Genomic DNA, 16,201 nt, shown 5'->3' with positions numbered 1-16,201 from the left:
CCCCACCCCTCCCCACCCCTCCCCACCCCCCCACCCCACCCCTCCCCACCCCTCACCTCCACACCCCTCACCTCCCCACCCCTCCCCTCCCCACCCCACCCCTCCCCACCCCTCGCCTCCCCACCCCTCCCTACCCCACCCCTCCCCACCCCTCCCCACCCCTCCCCACCCCACCCCTCCCCACCCCTCCCCTCCCCACCCCTCCCTACCCCACCCCTCCCCGCCCCTCCCCACCCCTCCCCACCCCACCCCTCCCCACCCCTCACCTCCACACCCCTCACCTCCCCACCCCTCCCCTCCCCACCCCTCCCCTCCCCTCCCCACCCCTCCCCTCCCCACCCCTCACCTCCACACCCCTCCCCTCCCCACCCCTCCCCACCCCTCACCTCCCCACCCCTCCCCACCCCTCACCTCCCCACCCCTCCCCACCCCACCCCACCCCACCCCTCCCCACCCCACCCCACCCCTCCCCACCCCACCCCACCCACCCCACCCCTCCCCACCCCACCCCTCCCCACCCCTCCCCACCCCACCCCTCCCCACCCCTCCCCACCCCTCCCACCCCTCCCCACCCCACCCCTCCCCACCCCTCCCCACCCACCCCTCCCCACCCCTCCCCACCCCACCCCTCCCCACCCCTCCCCACCCCTCCCCTCCCCACCCCTCCCCACCCCTCCCCACCCCTCCCCACCCCTCCCCACCCCACTCCACCCCTCCCCACCCCTCCCCACCCCACCCCACCCCTCCCCACCCCTCACCTCCACACCCCTCACCTCCCCACCCCTCCCCACCCCTCACCTCCCCACCCCTCCCCACCCCTCGCCTCCCCACCCCTCCCCACCCCTCCCCACCCCTCCCCACCCCTCCCCCCCCCTCCCCACCCCTCCCCCACCCCTCCCCCACCCCTCCCCCACCCCTCCCCACCCCCCACCCCTCCCACCCCTCCCCACCCCCCACCCCTCCCCACCCCCACCCCTCCCCACCCCTCCCCACCCCTCCCCCACCCACCCCTCCCCACCCCTCCCCACCCCTCCCCACCCCTCCCCACCCCTCCCCACCCCACCCCTCCCCACCCCACCCCACCCCTCCCCACCCCACCCCACCCCACCCCTCCCCACCCCACCCCTCCCCACCCCTCCCCACCCCTCCCCACCCCTCACCTCCACACCCCTCACCACCCCACCCCTCACCTCCCCACCCCACCCCACCCCTCACCTCCCCACCCCACCCCTCACCTCCCCACCCCTCCCCACCCCACCCTTCACCTCCCCACCCCACCCCTCACCTCCCCACCCCTCCCCACCCCACCCCACCCCTCCCCTCCCCACCCCTCCCCTCCCCACCCCTCCCCACCCCACCCCACCCCTCCCCACCCCTCCCCACCCCACCCCTCCCCACCCCACCCCTCCCCACCCCACCCCTCCCCACCCCTCACCTCTCCACCCCACCCCTCCCCACGCCTCACCTCCCCATCCCACCCCTCCCCACCCCTCCCCACCCCACCCCACCCCTCCCCTCCCCACCCCTCCCCACCCCTCCCCACCCCTCCCCACCCCTCACCTCCCCACCCCTCCCCACCCCTCACCTCCACACCCCTCCCCACCCCTCACCTCCACACCCCTCCCCACCCCTCACCTCCACACCCCTCACCTCCCCACCCCTCACCTCCCCACCCCTCCCCACCCCTCACCTCCCCACCCCTCCCCACCCCTCACCTCCCCACCCCTCCCCACCCCTCACCTCCCCACCCCTCCCCACCCCTCACCTCCCACCCCTCCCCACCCCTCACCTCCCCACCCCTCACCTCCACACCCCTCACCTCCACACCCCTCCCCTCCACACCCCTCACCTCCCCACCCCCCACCCCTCCCCACCCCTCCCCACCCCTCCCCACCCCTCCCCACCTCCCCACCCCTCCCCACCTCCCCACCCCCACCCTCCCCACCCCTCCCCACCCCTCCCCACCCCTCCCCACCCCTCCCCCACCCCTCCCCACCCCTCCCCCACCCACCCCTCCCCTCCCCCACCCCACCCACCCCTCCCCTCCCCCACCCCACCCACCCCTCCCCTCCCCCACCCACCCCTCCCCACCCCTCCCCCACCCACCCCTCCCCCACCCACCCCTCCCCCACCCCTCCCCCACCCCTCCCCCACCCACCCCTCCCCCACCCCCTCCCCCACCCACCCCTCCCCCACCCACCCCCACCCACCCTCCCCCACCCACCCCCCACCCACCCCTCCCCCACCCACCCCTCCCCCACCCCTCCCCCACCCACCCCTCCCCCACCCACCCCTCCCCACCCCTCCCCCACCCACCCCTCCCCACCCCTCCCCCACCCACCCCTCCCCACCCCTCCCCCACCCACCCCTCCCCACCCCTCCCCCACCCACCCCTCCCCACCCCTCCCCCCACCCACCCCCCTCCCCCCCCACCCCTCCCCACCCCTCCCCCACCCACCCCTCCCCACCCCTCCCCCACCCACCCCTCCCCCACCCCCCCCACCCACCCCCCCCACCCACCCCCCACCCACCCCCCCACCCACCCACCCCCCCACCCACCCCCCACCCACCCACCCCCCACCCACCCCCCACCCACCCACCCCCCACCCACCCCCCACCCACCCACCCCCACCCACCCCCACCCACCCCACCCACCCTCCCCCACCCACCCTCCCCCACCCACCCCCACCCACCACCCTCCCCACCCACCCCCACCCACCCTCCCCCCCACCCACCCCCACCCACCCCTCCCCCCCCACCCACCCCCCACCCACCCCTCCCCCACCCACCCCCACCCACCCCTCCCCCCACCCACCCCCACCCACCCCTCCCCCACCCACCCCCACCCACCCCTCCCCCACCCCTCCCCCACCCCCCTCCCCCACCCACCCCTCCCCACCCACCCCTCCCCCACCCCTCCCCCACCCACCCCTCCCCCACCCCTCCCCCACCCACCCCTCCCCCACCCTCCCCACCCACCCCTCCCCCACCCACCCCTCCCCCACCCCTCCCCACCCCTCCCCCACCCACCCCTCCCCACCCCTCCCCCACCCACCCCTCCCCATCCCTCCCCCACCCACCCCTCCCCATCCCTCCCCCACCCACCCCTCCCCATCCCTCCCCCACCCACCCCTCCCCACCCCTCCCCACCCTCCCCCACCCACCCCTCCCCACCCCTCCCCCACCCACCCCTCCCCACCCCTCCCCCACCCACCCCTCCCCCACCCCTCCCCCACCCACCCCTCCCCCACCCACCCCTCCCCCCACCCACCCCTCCCCCACCCACCCCTCCCCCACCCCCCCCCACCCCACCCCTCCCCCACCCCACCCACCCCTCCCCCCCCCACCCACCCCTCCCCCCCCACCCCTCCCCCACCCACCCCTCCCCCACCCCACCCACCCCTCCCCACCCACCCACCCCTCCCCCACCCACCCACCCCTCCCCCACCCACCCTCCCCCACCCACCCACCCCTCCCCCACCCACCCCTCCCCCACCCACCACCCCTCCCCCACCCACCCCCTCCCCCACCCTCCCCACCCCTCCCCACCCCTCCCCACCCCTCCCCCACCACCCCTCCCCCACCCCTCCCCCACCCACCCCTCCCCCACCCCTCCCCCACCCACCCCTCCCCCACCCCTCCCCCACCCACCCCTCCCCCACCCCTCCCCCACCCACCCCTCCCCCACCCCTCCCCACCCACCCCTCCCCCACCCACCCCTCCCCCACCCCTCCCCACCCCTCCCCCACCCACCCCTCCCCACCCCTCCCCCACCCACCCCTCCCCATCCCTCCCCACCCACCCCTCCCCATCCCTCCCCACCCACCCCTCCCCACCCCTCCCCACCCACCCTCCCCACCCCTCCCCACCCCTCCCCACCCCCCACCCCTCCCCACCCCTCCCCACCCCTCCCCCCACCCCTCCCCCACCCCTCCCCCACCCACCCCTCCCCTCCCCCACCCCACCCCCACCCACCCCTCCCCTCCCCCACCCCACCCACCCCTCCCCTCCCCCACCCACCCACCCCTCCCCTCCCCCACCCACCCCTCCCCCACCCACCCTCCTCCCCACCCCTCCCCCACCCCTCCCCCACCCACCCTCCCCCACCCACCCCTCCCCCACCCACCCCCCACCCACCCCTCCCCCACCCACCCCCCACCCACCCCTCCCCCACCCACCCCCCACCCACCCCTCCCCCACCCACCCCTCCCCCACCCCCTCCCCCACCCACCCCTCCCCCCACCCACCCCTCCCCCACCCACCCCTCCCCCACCCCTCCCCACCCCCTCCCCCACCCACCCCTCCCCACCCCTCCCCCACCCACCCCTCCCCACCCCTCCCCCACCCACCCCTCCCCACCCCTCCCCCACCCACCCCTCCCCACCCCTCCCCCACCCACCCCTCCCCACCCCTCCCCCACCCACCCCTCCCACCCCTCCACCCCTCCCCACCCCTCCCCCACCCACCCCTCCCCACCCCTCCCCCACCCACCCCTCCCCACCCCTCCCCCACCCACCCCTCCCCACCCCTCCCCCACCCACCCCTCCCCCACCCACCCCTCCCCCACCCACCCCTCCCCCACCCACCCCCCACCCACCCACCCCCCCCCCACCCACCCCCCACCCACCCACCCCCCCCCCACCCACCCCCACCCACCCACCCCCCCCCCACCCACCCCCCACCCACCCACCCCCACCCACCCCCCACCCACCCACCCCCCACCCACCCCCCACCCACCCACCCCCCACCCACCCCACCCACCCCCCACCCACCCCCACCCACCCCCACCCACCCCTCCCCCACCCACCCCTCCCCCACCCACCCCCACCCCACCCCCCTCCCCCACCCACCCCCACCCACCCCTCCCCCACCCACCCCCACCACCCCTCCCCCCCCACCCACCCCACCCACCCCTCCCCCCCACCCACCCCACCCACCCCTCCCCCCCCACCCCCACCCACCCCCACCCACCCCTCCCCCACCCACCCCCACCCACCCCACCCCACCCACCCCTCCCCCACCCACCCCCCACCCCCCCCACCCCACCCACCCCCTCCCCCACCCACCCCCACCCACCCCTCCCCCACCCACCCCCACCCACCCCTCTTCCACCCACCCCCACCCACCCCTCTTCCACCCACCCCCACCCACCCCTCCCCACCCACCCCACCCCCCCACCCCTCCCCCACCACCCCTCCCCCACCCACCCCTCCCCCACCCACCCCTCCCCCACCCACCCCTCCCCACCCACCCCTCCCCCCACCCCTCCCCCCACCCCTCCCCCACCCACCCTCCCCCACCCACCCCTCCCCCACCCTCCCCACCCCTCCCACCCACCCCTCCCCACACCCCTCCCCACCCACCCCTCCCCACCCCTCCCCCACCCACCCCTCCCCACCCCTCCCCCACCCACCCCTCCCCATCCCTCCCCCACCCACCCCTCCCCATCCCTCCCCCACCCACCCCTCCCCACCCCTCCCCACCCCCCCCACCCACCCTCCCCACCCCTCCCCCACCCACCCCTCCCCACCCCTCCCCCCACCCACCCCTCCCCACCCCTCCCCCCACCCACCCCTCCCCCACCCACCCCTCCCCCACCCACCCCTCCCCACCCCCCCTCCCCCACCCCACCCCTCCCCCACCCACCCACCCCTCCCCCCCCACCCCACCCTCCCCCCCCCACCCACCCCTCCCCCCCCCCCCACCCACCCCTCCCCCCCCCACCCCTCCCCCACCCCACCCACCCCTCCCCCACCCACCCACCCCGTCCCCCCCACCCACCCCCCCCCACCCACCCCTCCCCCACCCCACCCCTCCCCCACCCACTCCACCCTCCCCACCACCCTCCCCCACCCACCCCTCCCCCACCCCTCCCCCCACCCCTCCCCCCACCCCCTCCCCCACCCCTCCCCCACCCACCCCCCCCACCCCTCCCCCACCCACCCCTCCCCCACCCACCCCTCCCCCCCCTCCCCCACCCACCCCTCCCCACCCCTCCCCACCCACCCCTCCCCACCCCTCCACCCACCCACCCCTCCCCATCCCTCCCCCACCCACCCCTCCCCACCCCTCCCCACCCCTCCCCCACCCACCCCTCCCCACCCCTCCCCCACCCACCCCTCCCCACCCCTCCCCCACCCACCCCTCCCCCACCCACCCCTCCCCCACCCACCCCTCCCCCCCCCCACCCCTCCCCCACCCCACCCACCCCTCCCCCACCCACCCCTCCCCACCCACCCACCGTACGTAGCCAGCCGTGCTATAATCTCTGCCGTGACTTTGACAACAACAACAGCACAACAACAACAACATCACAACAACAACGAGCAGCGTCAACGCCACGCACGCTCCACCCCCTTGGGTCGTGACGTCACCGCGCACAAATCTACGCATAAATGACGTCACCTCGCACGCTACACCGCCGTGCGCCGTGACGTCACCCCGCACGATACACTGCCGTGCCATTTTGACGTCCCCGCGCTGCACCGCCGCCCGTTACATCATCCAACCCCCCGACGCAAATTGACGTCTCGATGACGTCACGCGCTTCATCCAAGCCTCCATGATGTCACGCGCGCTTCTCAACCAAGGCGCAGTGACGTCATCGCGCACAACGGCCCCTCGTTGCGCGCGTGACGTCACCCGTCGCCGCGTCCCCCCCCCCACCCCTTTGGCACGTACGCGTCCTGATTGGCCTCGCGCGCGTCACGTGGTGTCCCATCGTGACCACGCCCCCCTCCACCACCACCACGCGCACGCTGAGTCGACCCTCCTAGGGCAGCTGAGCGCCTCGGGGAGCTGAGGAGGAGGCGGCGGAGGTGGTGGTCGAGGTGGTGGTCGAGGTAGCGGTGTCTGTACAACAGCCCACGCCAGACGAACCTCGCCGACCCCGTGTGCGCTCGCAAACGCCGCCGCCTCGGGCTTCCATCTCCCGCCGTCGTCGCATTCCGTCGATTAATTTAAGCTCGTTCGCTGTCATCATCGTCGTCGTCATCATCATCATCATCATCGTCGTCGTCGTTATCATTATGATGCTTCGCTTCGGAGGCTCGCGGGCGGCTCAGGGGCGGGCGAAAGGCTGAAGAGAGAGAGAGAGAGAAGAGGGTGGTGGTGGTGGTGGTGCCGTACGGGCACCCACGCTAATTCGCTTCGTTAATTAACGAGAGCAGAGGGTGGGTTGTGTGGGTGGTGGTGGTTGTTGTTGCTGCTGCTGCTGCTAAATTCGCCGCCGACCATGAAATACAAGCCCAACCAGACGCGGACGTTCGACGGGGACGGCTACAGGAAGAGAGCCGCGTGCTTGTGCTTCAGGAGCGAGTCGGAGCAGGAGGTGAGCCTCACACGCAAACACAACAACAACAACACCACAACAACAACAACACCCGCCATGAACCACCCCAAGTAGCGGCAACGTCACGGCTCGTGTTGTGCCAGGCGAGGTGCACTTTGAGGCCACGTGACTCTACGAGGAGGATGATGATGATGAGGCGGCGTGCCGGTCCCCTTTCCCCTCGTCCTTCTCTTCGTGTCGTGGCTGCTTTATTCTTAAATCTGCGCCTTGCTTTATCGACCCGCGGAGGAACGTGGGTCGGTGTCGTGGGGGGGAAGTGCTGAGAAGACTTCGAAGAGGCATTTGGGGGGACGCGCGATGACGTCACAGTGGGGGGGGGGGTGACGTCATCGCCCCCCCCCCTCCCCGCGGGCAGCCGTGGTCAAAATCCACTGCTGGATGAGAGACGTCTGCCATGCCTGCGATGCTCCGTGTTGTCTGGATGAAATGAGAGTGGGGTGGAAGGGGGTGGCGAAATGTTGACTCCCTCGCCAGGTATACAGCAAAGGAGGTCGTGGGTTCCATCCCCCGACCCTGTGACGCCTGCTGTGTATGTGACATGGGTGGGAAAAAACACCGATTTTTCCAGCGGCAGGCATCGGGTTTTTTCTTTAATACAATTAAACCCGATTTCGGGGAATTAAAACCTGGTTTGATGAATACGAAACTCTGATCCAAGGCTTAGGCTGCTTCCTCGTCGGTGCTGCTGTCGGGCACGGGGTAGTCGTAGAATGCGGCGGGCAGGTTGGTCTTGATGAACACGAGCTTCTCCTCCACAATCGTGGGCGCCAGTGAGTTCCTGAGCTTGGAATGGATGAAGCCCATCGTTGAGAAGTGCGGTTCTGCAATTAGAACCAATTAAACCGGATTTCTCCCAATCTCAGATGATCGGGTTTCATATAAAAATACAAACCCGATTGTAAAAAAGCCGACTGTGCCACCCTTGATATTTGAATGAGAAAATAAGAATAGGTGTTGACCCTTCCTGCCAATAAGATGTTCAAGCGGCAATTAGAAACCTTTTTCAAGGAATCAAGTCTTTATTTGGAGTTTGCGTGTCTCGAGTTCTGTCCCCGTGGTCGCGTGGATTTCTTTTCTGCGCGTCCTCCAGTATTGCCCGTCCACATTTAGAATGAACGTCACGGCGTTTAGGGTATTTGGCTGCTATAAATTCCCGCAAGATGATAAGTCGCTTCGTTGAGCCCATCATTTGTGATGGCCAAGGTCGCGTCTGAAAAAAAGAGCAATATAGCTCAGTGGGCCTTCTTACTTGGTAAACATTTTTTTAAAAAATGTGTTTATATTATTGGTTCTTTCGGTAAAGTCACGTAGAAGGGAAATAATAAAATAAAAAATATATTAAACAATAAAATTCTCACGACGTTTCGACTGCAACACAAGCAATCGTCATCAGGTGTGAAATCCACAGCACTTCAATTTCTTTTACTTTTTTCAAATTTTCTTTGCTGTGGATTTCACACCTGATGATGATGATTGCTTGTGTTGCAGTCGAAACGTCGTGAGAATTGTATTGTTTTATATTTTTATTATTTTATTATTTCCCTTCTCCGTGACTTTACCAAAAGAACCAAGAATATGAATCCCTGCAGTCACGAAAGCTTTAAATCCAAAATGTGTTTAGTTTAGAATTCGGCGGCAGCAGCTGACCATGGCTGCGTCTTCTGCTCCACAAACAGAGCCAGCCTCTGTGAATGATCGACTCTTGCACAGACCCCCATATGCTGTGTTGACTGCATCGTTCCACATAAGAGCTGTCCCCCCCATATGCTGTGTTGACCGCATCGTTCCACATAAGAGCTGTCCGCACTGCTTCTGCCCAGCGTCTTCAAGATGTGTACTGTCGTCACATTTAGACGCGAAATCATTCCACATTGTATTGCATGCGAGTCTACGGGCCTGTATGTGAGCCTATGCATATCTTGTAAGTCTGTGGGTCTCTGTGTGTGAGTCTCAAATGGGCATCTTATATGATAACTGGGTCTTTGTGTAAGTCTGACTCTGTGAAAGACTATTGGTCTATTTGAGTACAGTATAGGGATATATAATATATGAGTATATATCAACGTGAGTATATCTGTGGGTATTTGTTTGGTTAGCTGTTTAAGCATTTGGGTCTCTGAATCTATTGGTCTCTTAAGTTTAGCACATGGATGGCTATGGAAATCGATGAGTCTTTAGTCTATGGATGTGTATTACTCAGTTTTTTGGGAAAACTGGGTTGTTTGTGTAACTTTCATTGTGTGTTTGTGTGTGCACGTGTCAGTATGCATATGTCAGCGAGCCTTCAACTCTTCAAGTGGCCTCAACGTGCACCTGGCCTGGCACAGGAGCCGTGGTGACGTCACCATCACTTAGTTGCGAATGACGGGTATTGGTCTTGGTGCGCATATCAGCGCTGGGGAGACAAAGGCGGTCGGAGGGGGGGGTCACATCGCACCCTTGCGCGTGTGCCATTTAGGCCATAATCGGGGTGCTCGTAATAGCAGCACTTGCCCCATCAGCTACGTGGGTGATCTGTGGTGTTCTCTTGCGTAAGGCAGCAATTTGTTCAGGAGCTACAGATGACGATGTCGAGGTCTGCTGGCCACGAGAGAGTTTGTGTCGATTCGCCGCTCCTCTTCTGTTGAAGGAGTGCACAGACTATGGTGGGTTTAGTAATATCGTCCACAGTTTGGGTCGCATGGACCCATTCGCGCACCACTCTGGCTTATCTCTCATGCATCTGTGTGATCCACAGTTCTGATTGTGTGGCCCCAATGTCTTGAATTTTGACATTCAGCGGCCTGTTGATGTTCTGATGCGGGTGTGTTTGAGGAGGAATGTCAACGCCAGGTGGTTGCGATGTTTGGGTCTCAAATGACGTGTTTATTCTGGACGACTGCATTGTTCGTCAGCGTTCTTCCAGATCTGAGTGAGATTCTGGAATGGTATTGATGTTTAAACATGTGTTGCTGTGTCGGTATGCGTTCCTGTGTGTGTACCTAACATGTAACGCACATATAGCCACGTCAACCCTACAGCCTTAACCATATAGCCCTGACCCATAATATGCAACGCACCAATAGCCAGCCACCTCAATCCTACAGCCTTGACCCTAACCTAATGCTTGTTGTCTTTCCCCGTGTTGTTGTCCTTATCCCACATCTCTGATTAGCACGGTTGGCTACGTACAGTACAAACGAAGTTCAAAATACATACATTTTTAATTGTGTATGTACAGCCTCAAATGAGTACCTGGTGCGATGTGTAAGCATCGCCACTGGGGAGACAAAGGCGGCCGGACGTGGTGCTTGCCACCCACCCCCTCGTGTGCCGGTCTGGCCTTCACAGGTACTCGCTAACAGCACTTGCTCCTACAGTCTGTTAAGGCTATACGGGGAATCTTTCTCTTTGTAACGTGTTGGTATGTGGGGAGCGGTAGTGTAGCGGTTAACATGCTGCGCTACGAACACATAGACCCAAGTTCAATTCCCGCTCACAGCCAACAATAGTGACGATTATCTGAACCTGTCCCGGGCTTTCCCTAGGTCGACTCAGCCTCAAATGAGTACCTGGTGCGGTGTGTAAACATTGCCACTGGGGAGACAAAGGCGGTCGGGCGTGGTGCTGGCCCACCCACCCCCTCGTGTACCGTTCCGGCCTTCATAGGTGCTCGCTAACAGCACTTGCCCCTACAGTCTGTTAAGGCTATATGGGGGATCTTTGTTTTTTGATCTTTGTTTGTGAGAGTGAGTGTATGAATGTGTGCGTCTGTGATTGAGTGCGAGTATGTGCGCATGTCATTGAGTGTATGAGTGCGTGTGTGATTGAGTGTGTGAGTGAGTGTGTGACTGATTGTGTGAGTGGGGAGCGCTACGAACCCGGCTACGTGAGTTCGATTCCCACACACGACCAACATCAGTACCTGGTGCGGTGTATAAGCACCAGCACTAGGAAGACAAAGACGGCCGGGCGTGTTGCTGACCACAGCATGTGTGCCATGTTGGCCTTCATTGGTGCTCTCACAACACTTTCCACAATAGCCTGTGTAGGCTACACAGCGGATCTTTGTCTTTAGTCTGTGTGGGTGTATATTTTTGTCATTTTTCTCTGGAGAAATGCAATAATTAATTGCTGTGCTGATCTGTTCAACATTAAGTTCAACATACATGCATACATGTTGAGTGACTAGTTCCGAGTTACAGTCAACACTGTTACTTATTTACTTGAAACGCCGTTGCTCAGCACAGGCCCAAAGTTGTAATAGATAAGAGCCTCAGCATGTTTCTTGAACTGAGCAAGGTTATTGTAAGTGCTTGGGGGACAAGAGACGATGGGAGAGAATTACAAAGTGGAGTGGTTGACAGAAGAGGCAGAAAGAGAGGTGAGGTGGTGGGTGAGTCAGTGGGTGAGAGAGCATTGTTGTGATGTGCAAGTGTAGTGGTCGAACACAGTGTGGTTGAAACAAAATAGTCCTTAACACGGGTCCCCTCCATTGCTACGGTGATTATTTTAGAGCCAGGGCAATAACACTCAACAACCTCCAGAATAGATTTTGCTTCTCACATCATCATCATCATCTTCTGCCATGTACCATCCACTTCTTTTTGAAGGCCTTCCCAAACGATCGCCATCGCTCGCAATCAAAATTCAAAGTGATCTCCTGCTGCTCAAATGAACATTGCGGTGGTGCTCATCTCCTGCTTGCAGCTGAGCCAGGGTATGAAAATTCCGCACGACAGTCGTGGCAGGGGCGAGCGTATCCTCAGGACAACCACTGTTGACTTCCCCGCACAGTGGCACTCATTCTATCGACCTTTGCAGGAGAGATGATGGGCCGCGTCAACCCCCAAAGCAGGACATGAACTCGCTACGTTCCAATCGCGAGCCGCTCGCCCCATCGCCGGGTAGCCGCCTGGCCCCTGCGCACGAGCGGTGGACGTCCTGTCGAATCCCGCAGCGGCATTAAAAAGAAAAAGCACCCATCTCCCCCCTCGTCGTACCGTCATGAACTCTAAGCTGCTGCGGCGTTCAACTTCGTTTTTTTTTAACTGAGATGGAGCCAGCGCTGTCAGCTACCATAATTGACGATGCCCGATGCATGCGCGGTACACGTGAAAGCGTGCGTGCGTTTGTGCGTGCACGTTGGCATGCATGCCTGTGCACTTGCTTGTGTGCGCGTGTGCGTGTGTGTGCAACACCTGTGCATCTGCCTGTCATCTCAGGCAACCCATGGCACCTGGGTCTGTCCCGTGACCTGCCAGTGAGCCTTCGACACTTCACGTGGCCTCAAAGTGCACCTAGCCTGGCACAAGCACCGCGGTGACATCACCGATACTTGGTGGCGAATGGCTGTTGTTGGTGCGTGTGCGCACGAATGCGAGCGTGGTCCACGTTTGTGTGATTAGTGTGACACTTTGTGCCTGCGTAACTCACCCCAACATTCGCACGGTCAGCGAAGCCACTCCACGTGGCTGTAAATGATCCCTCGCCAACATTGTGTGCAAGCGTTGGTCTGGGCACGTGCTGCCCTGGAGGGAGAGAAAAACTTGGATACATCACTCACACGGTTGCCCACCGGCACGCGTCAACCGCACACTGCTGCCAAATGCCCACAAGGCAATGTTCGACTCAAGTGCACACGGTGGAACTATTGCCTGACCGGCTCCTCACCTAGATACGAATGAGCAAAATAAATAAGCAGACAATTTGCCTGCTTCCCATATCTGTACTGTAAGTAATTTTTACACATCCCAGCAGCCAACACGGCATTTTGGCATCTTATCAGCAGCTGTAGAACTGTTTCAGCATTCCACGTCTCTTCGGCAGCATTGGTTGAACAGGAGTAGAATTCCTGACCGAGATCTAAAGGATTTGCATCATCGTTCCTGCAAATGGCACAATGAGTCGTGGAAGCTGCCACGCTGGGTCAGAGGTCGCAACCGGGTACCCGATACCCGGCTACCCGTACCCGGCCGGGTACGGGTACCCGTTTGCGACCCTGGTGCGGCCGGGTATGGGTAGACCGTGAGTCACTGGTGAGTCACCGTTTGGCACTCATTTCCCAACGTCTTGTCTCTTCTCACAATTCAAGTTCCTAGAATCAACCCACCCGCACCTGCAACATGGCTTCATCCCAGAGGTCGCAATCAGGTACCCGATACCCGTACCCTACCCGTACCCGGCCAGGTACGGATAGGGTACGGGTACGGCCGGGTACGGGTACCCGTTTGCGACCCTGGTGCGGCCGGGTACGGGTAGACCGTGAGTCACTGGTGAGTCACCGTTTGTCACTCATTTCCCAACGTCTTGTCTCTTCTCACAATTCAAGTTCCTAGAATCAACCCACCCGCGCCTGCAACATGGCTTCATCCCAGAGGTCGCAATCAGGTACCCAATACCCGTACCCTACCCGTACCCGGCCAGGTACGAGTAGGGTACGGGTACGGCCGGGTACGGGTACGGGTACCCGTTTGCGACCCTGGTGCGGCCGGGTACGGGTAAGGAATCAAAACCCGTTTGCGACCTCTGCGCTGGGTGGCGAGTTGAGTTGAACCGAAGAGGGAAACGCCAGTGGCAGCGCCTGCGCAAACAGGATCGGAATCTCACTTGAGACTGGATGGAGGAATCCGACGAGCCGTGAAGCTCTTTTTCACAGATATCCAGTCGGGTCGGGTTCCGCAAGTTAAGCACCTTGCTGCAGCCCACGGAACCGGCGTGCCGGTGCGGGCGGTTCCCGCTCGGTATCACCAGGCAGCAGCAGGGCTGCGGTGCGGTGTCAACACGCGCACCTCGTAGCAAGCCGGGCCTGGGTTCGATTCCCCACTTGGGCCTCTTTTCGTGTGGACTGTGTATTAATTCTAGATTTGAAGTTTTCGTGACTGCAAGGATTCATACTCTTTGGTTTTTTCGGGAAAGTCACGTAGGTGAAAAACACACTGAAGCGGTTGTGCTTTCGTTAAGTTGTCCCCACCTGAAGAAGGTCGCTTGTGTTGCGCCCGAAACGTCGTGAATTAATTAATGTTTTACTTACGTGACTTTACCGAAAAAAACAAAGAGTATGTTCTCCCCCTGTACTGCGCGTGTTTCCTCCGGCTCCTTTGGTCTCCTCCCAGAGCTGAAATGCACACAAAACGTTCATGGCATTGGCCAAGTGTCCTAATGCTGAAGCTAAATGACCTGTAAATTTATCCAGTTGGATTACACTCGGCAGTAACATTGCCTCCTGCCCACTTGGAAAAGAATCTTGGTACTCGGTGAGGCTCCCCTGGGTAAACACGAGTAATAATAATAATAAAATAATAAATTCAAGTACAAACGCGACCGTGCAGCCACGACGATCGAAGTGGACGGCACGGACAAAAACAAGTAAAGAGAGACACGGGCAGTATACGTGAGCCGTACAGTACCGACGGGAACACATGGGACAGACACATTCTTGAATTGAGCAAGGTCAGTAAAAGAGCTTGGAAATGAGACGATGGGGGGGGGAATTACAAAGTCTAAACAATGCTGACTTGGGTTATTAAAGGGACAAAGCACGATTGAGACAGACAACACAAACAAGACACTACATATGAGACAGAACAAGGCGGCATGAATGAGACGGTGACACGCGAGATTGCAAGTGGGCCGGTGATTGGGCGGATGGGCTGGCGAGTGAGTGAGTGAGTGAACGAGCGAGCGGGAGGGCGAGTGTAGTGTAGCGGGCACAAGCTCGCTGCGTTGCTCTATGGGAGTCGTTTGTGCGCAGCCGTCACGAGTGAAATTTCAAGAAGTCTCCCGTGGCGAACGCGATGGCTCCAATTTGCGGCGGAGACACGGAGCGCATGTTGACTCATCCATCCAATGAGCACGAATTGCCCCAGCTGAGCCACCCAGCCCCCGCAGAGCCATGGGGTTGAGTGACACGATTCTAGGGTAGCCTGGTTCTCATTCCCTCTTTACCCCCCCCCCCTACGTCACGAGTGAGTGGGTGAGTCGGTGAGCGGGTGAGCAGCTGAGTGGGTGGGTGAGTCAGTGGGTGAGTGGTTGAGTCAGTGGGTGAGCGAGTGAGTGAGCGGGTGAGCAGCTGGGTGAGTGGGTGAGTGAGTCAGTGGGTGAGTGGGCGATTGGGTGAGCGAGTGAGCGGGCGAGCAGCTGAGTGGGTGGGTGAGTCAGTGGGTGAGTGGATGAGCGAGTGAGCGGGCGAGCAGCTGAGTGGGTGGGTGAGTCAGTGGGTGAGTGGTTGAGTCAGTGGGTGAGTGGGTGAGCGAGTGGGTGGGTGAGTCAGTGGGTGAGTGGTTGAGTCAGTGGGTGAGTGGGTGAGCGAGTGAGTGGGCGAGCAGCTGGGTGAGTGGGTGAGTGAGTGAGTGGGTGAGTCAGTGGGTGAATCAGTGGGTGAGTGGTTGAATTAGTGGGTGAGTGGGTGTGTGAGTTGGTGAGTGGATGCGTGAGTTGGTGAGTGGATGAGGGGGTGGGAGAGTGAGTGTGTGATTTGTTGTGATCTGCAGTGTGGTGGTTGAACCAGTGTCTGATGGATGGGTTAACAGTCTGATGAACCGAGTTCTCAACATGGGAAGAGGCATCAACGAGTTAGGGTCAGGGTAGCAGGAGTGAATCAGCGAGTGCTGGACCATTACTCATCCTGACAGCTTTACTCTGAGTTCTGTAAGGTGCAGTCTGGTGTTAATCCTGTGCTGGGTGAGGGCCTCCTGATGCTGTCGTGCGTATGGTGTGAAAGAAGTTCAGCATACATACGTGTCAGTCGTGGGGGTTGTCTGACCACACCTTACCAAGATTGTCAGCTTGGTTTGGTGGCAGCAGTGCGATATCACTCGCCACTGATGGCAGCCGCGGCCGGGAATCGGAACACAACTCGGATCAACAGGT

The 16,201-nt window shown here is 62.8% G+C and overlaps 1 protein-coding gene and 1 pseudogene across 5 annotated transcripts in view; both read left to right on the top strand.

The window, feature by feature from the left end:
- The first annotated feature begins 3,372 nt into the window (after positions 1-3,372).
- On the top strand, positions 3,373-6,212 carry LOC133355644 (basic proline-rich protein-like; annotated as a pseudogene).
- A 518-nt stretch (positions 6,213-6,730) lies between these two features.
- Positions 6,731-16,201, top strand: part of LOC133355405 (diphosphoinositol polyphosphate phosphohydrolase 1-like) — a 46,313-nt gene continuing 36,842 nt past the window's right edge. For all 5 annotated transcript variants that reach the window (XM_061572682.1, XM_061572684.1, XM_061572681.1 and 2 more), the window contains exon 1: positions 6,731-7,330. In XM_061572682.1, coding sequence (XP_061428666.1) covers positions 7,235-7,330 — 96 coding nt within the window. In that variant the 5' untranslated portion in view covers positions 6,731-7,234. The remainder of the gene's footprint in view (positions 7,331-16,201) is intronic.

Source organism: Lethenteron reissneri, chromosome 51 (genome assembly GCF_015708825.2).
Source record: "Lethenteron reissneri isolate LAM-NWPU_2019-01 chromosome 51, ASM1570882v1, whole genome shotgun sequence".
In the NCBI taxonomy this organism is placed as follows: domain Eukaryota; kingdom Metazoa; phylum Chordata; class Hyperoartia; order Petromyzontiformes; family Petromyzontidae; genus Lethenteron; species Lethenteron reissneri.
Note: the sequence above shows the minus strand (reverse complement) of the source record. Positions and strands in the feature narration are given on the sequence as shown.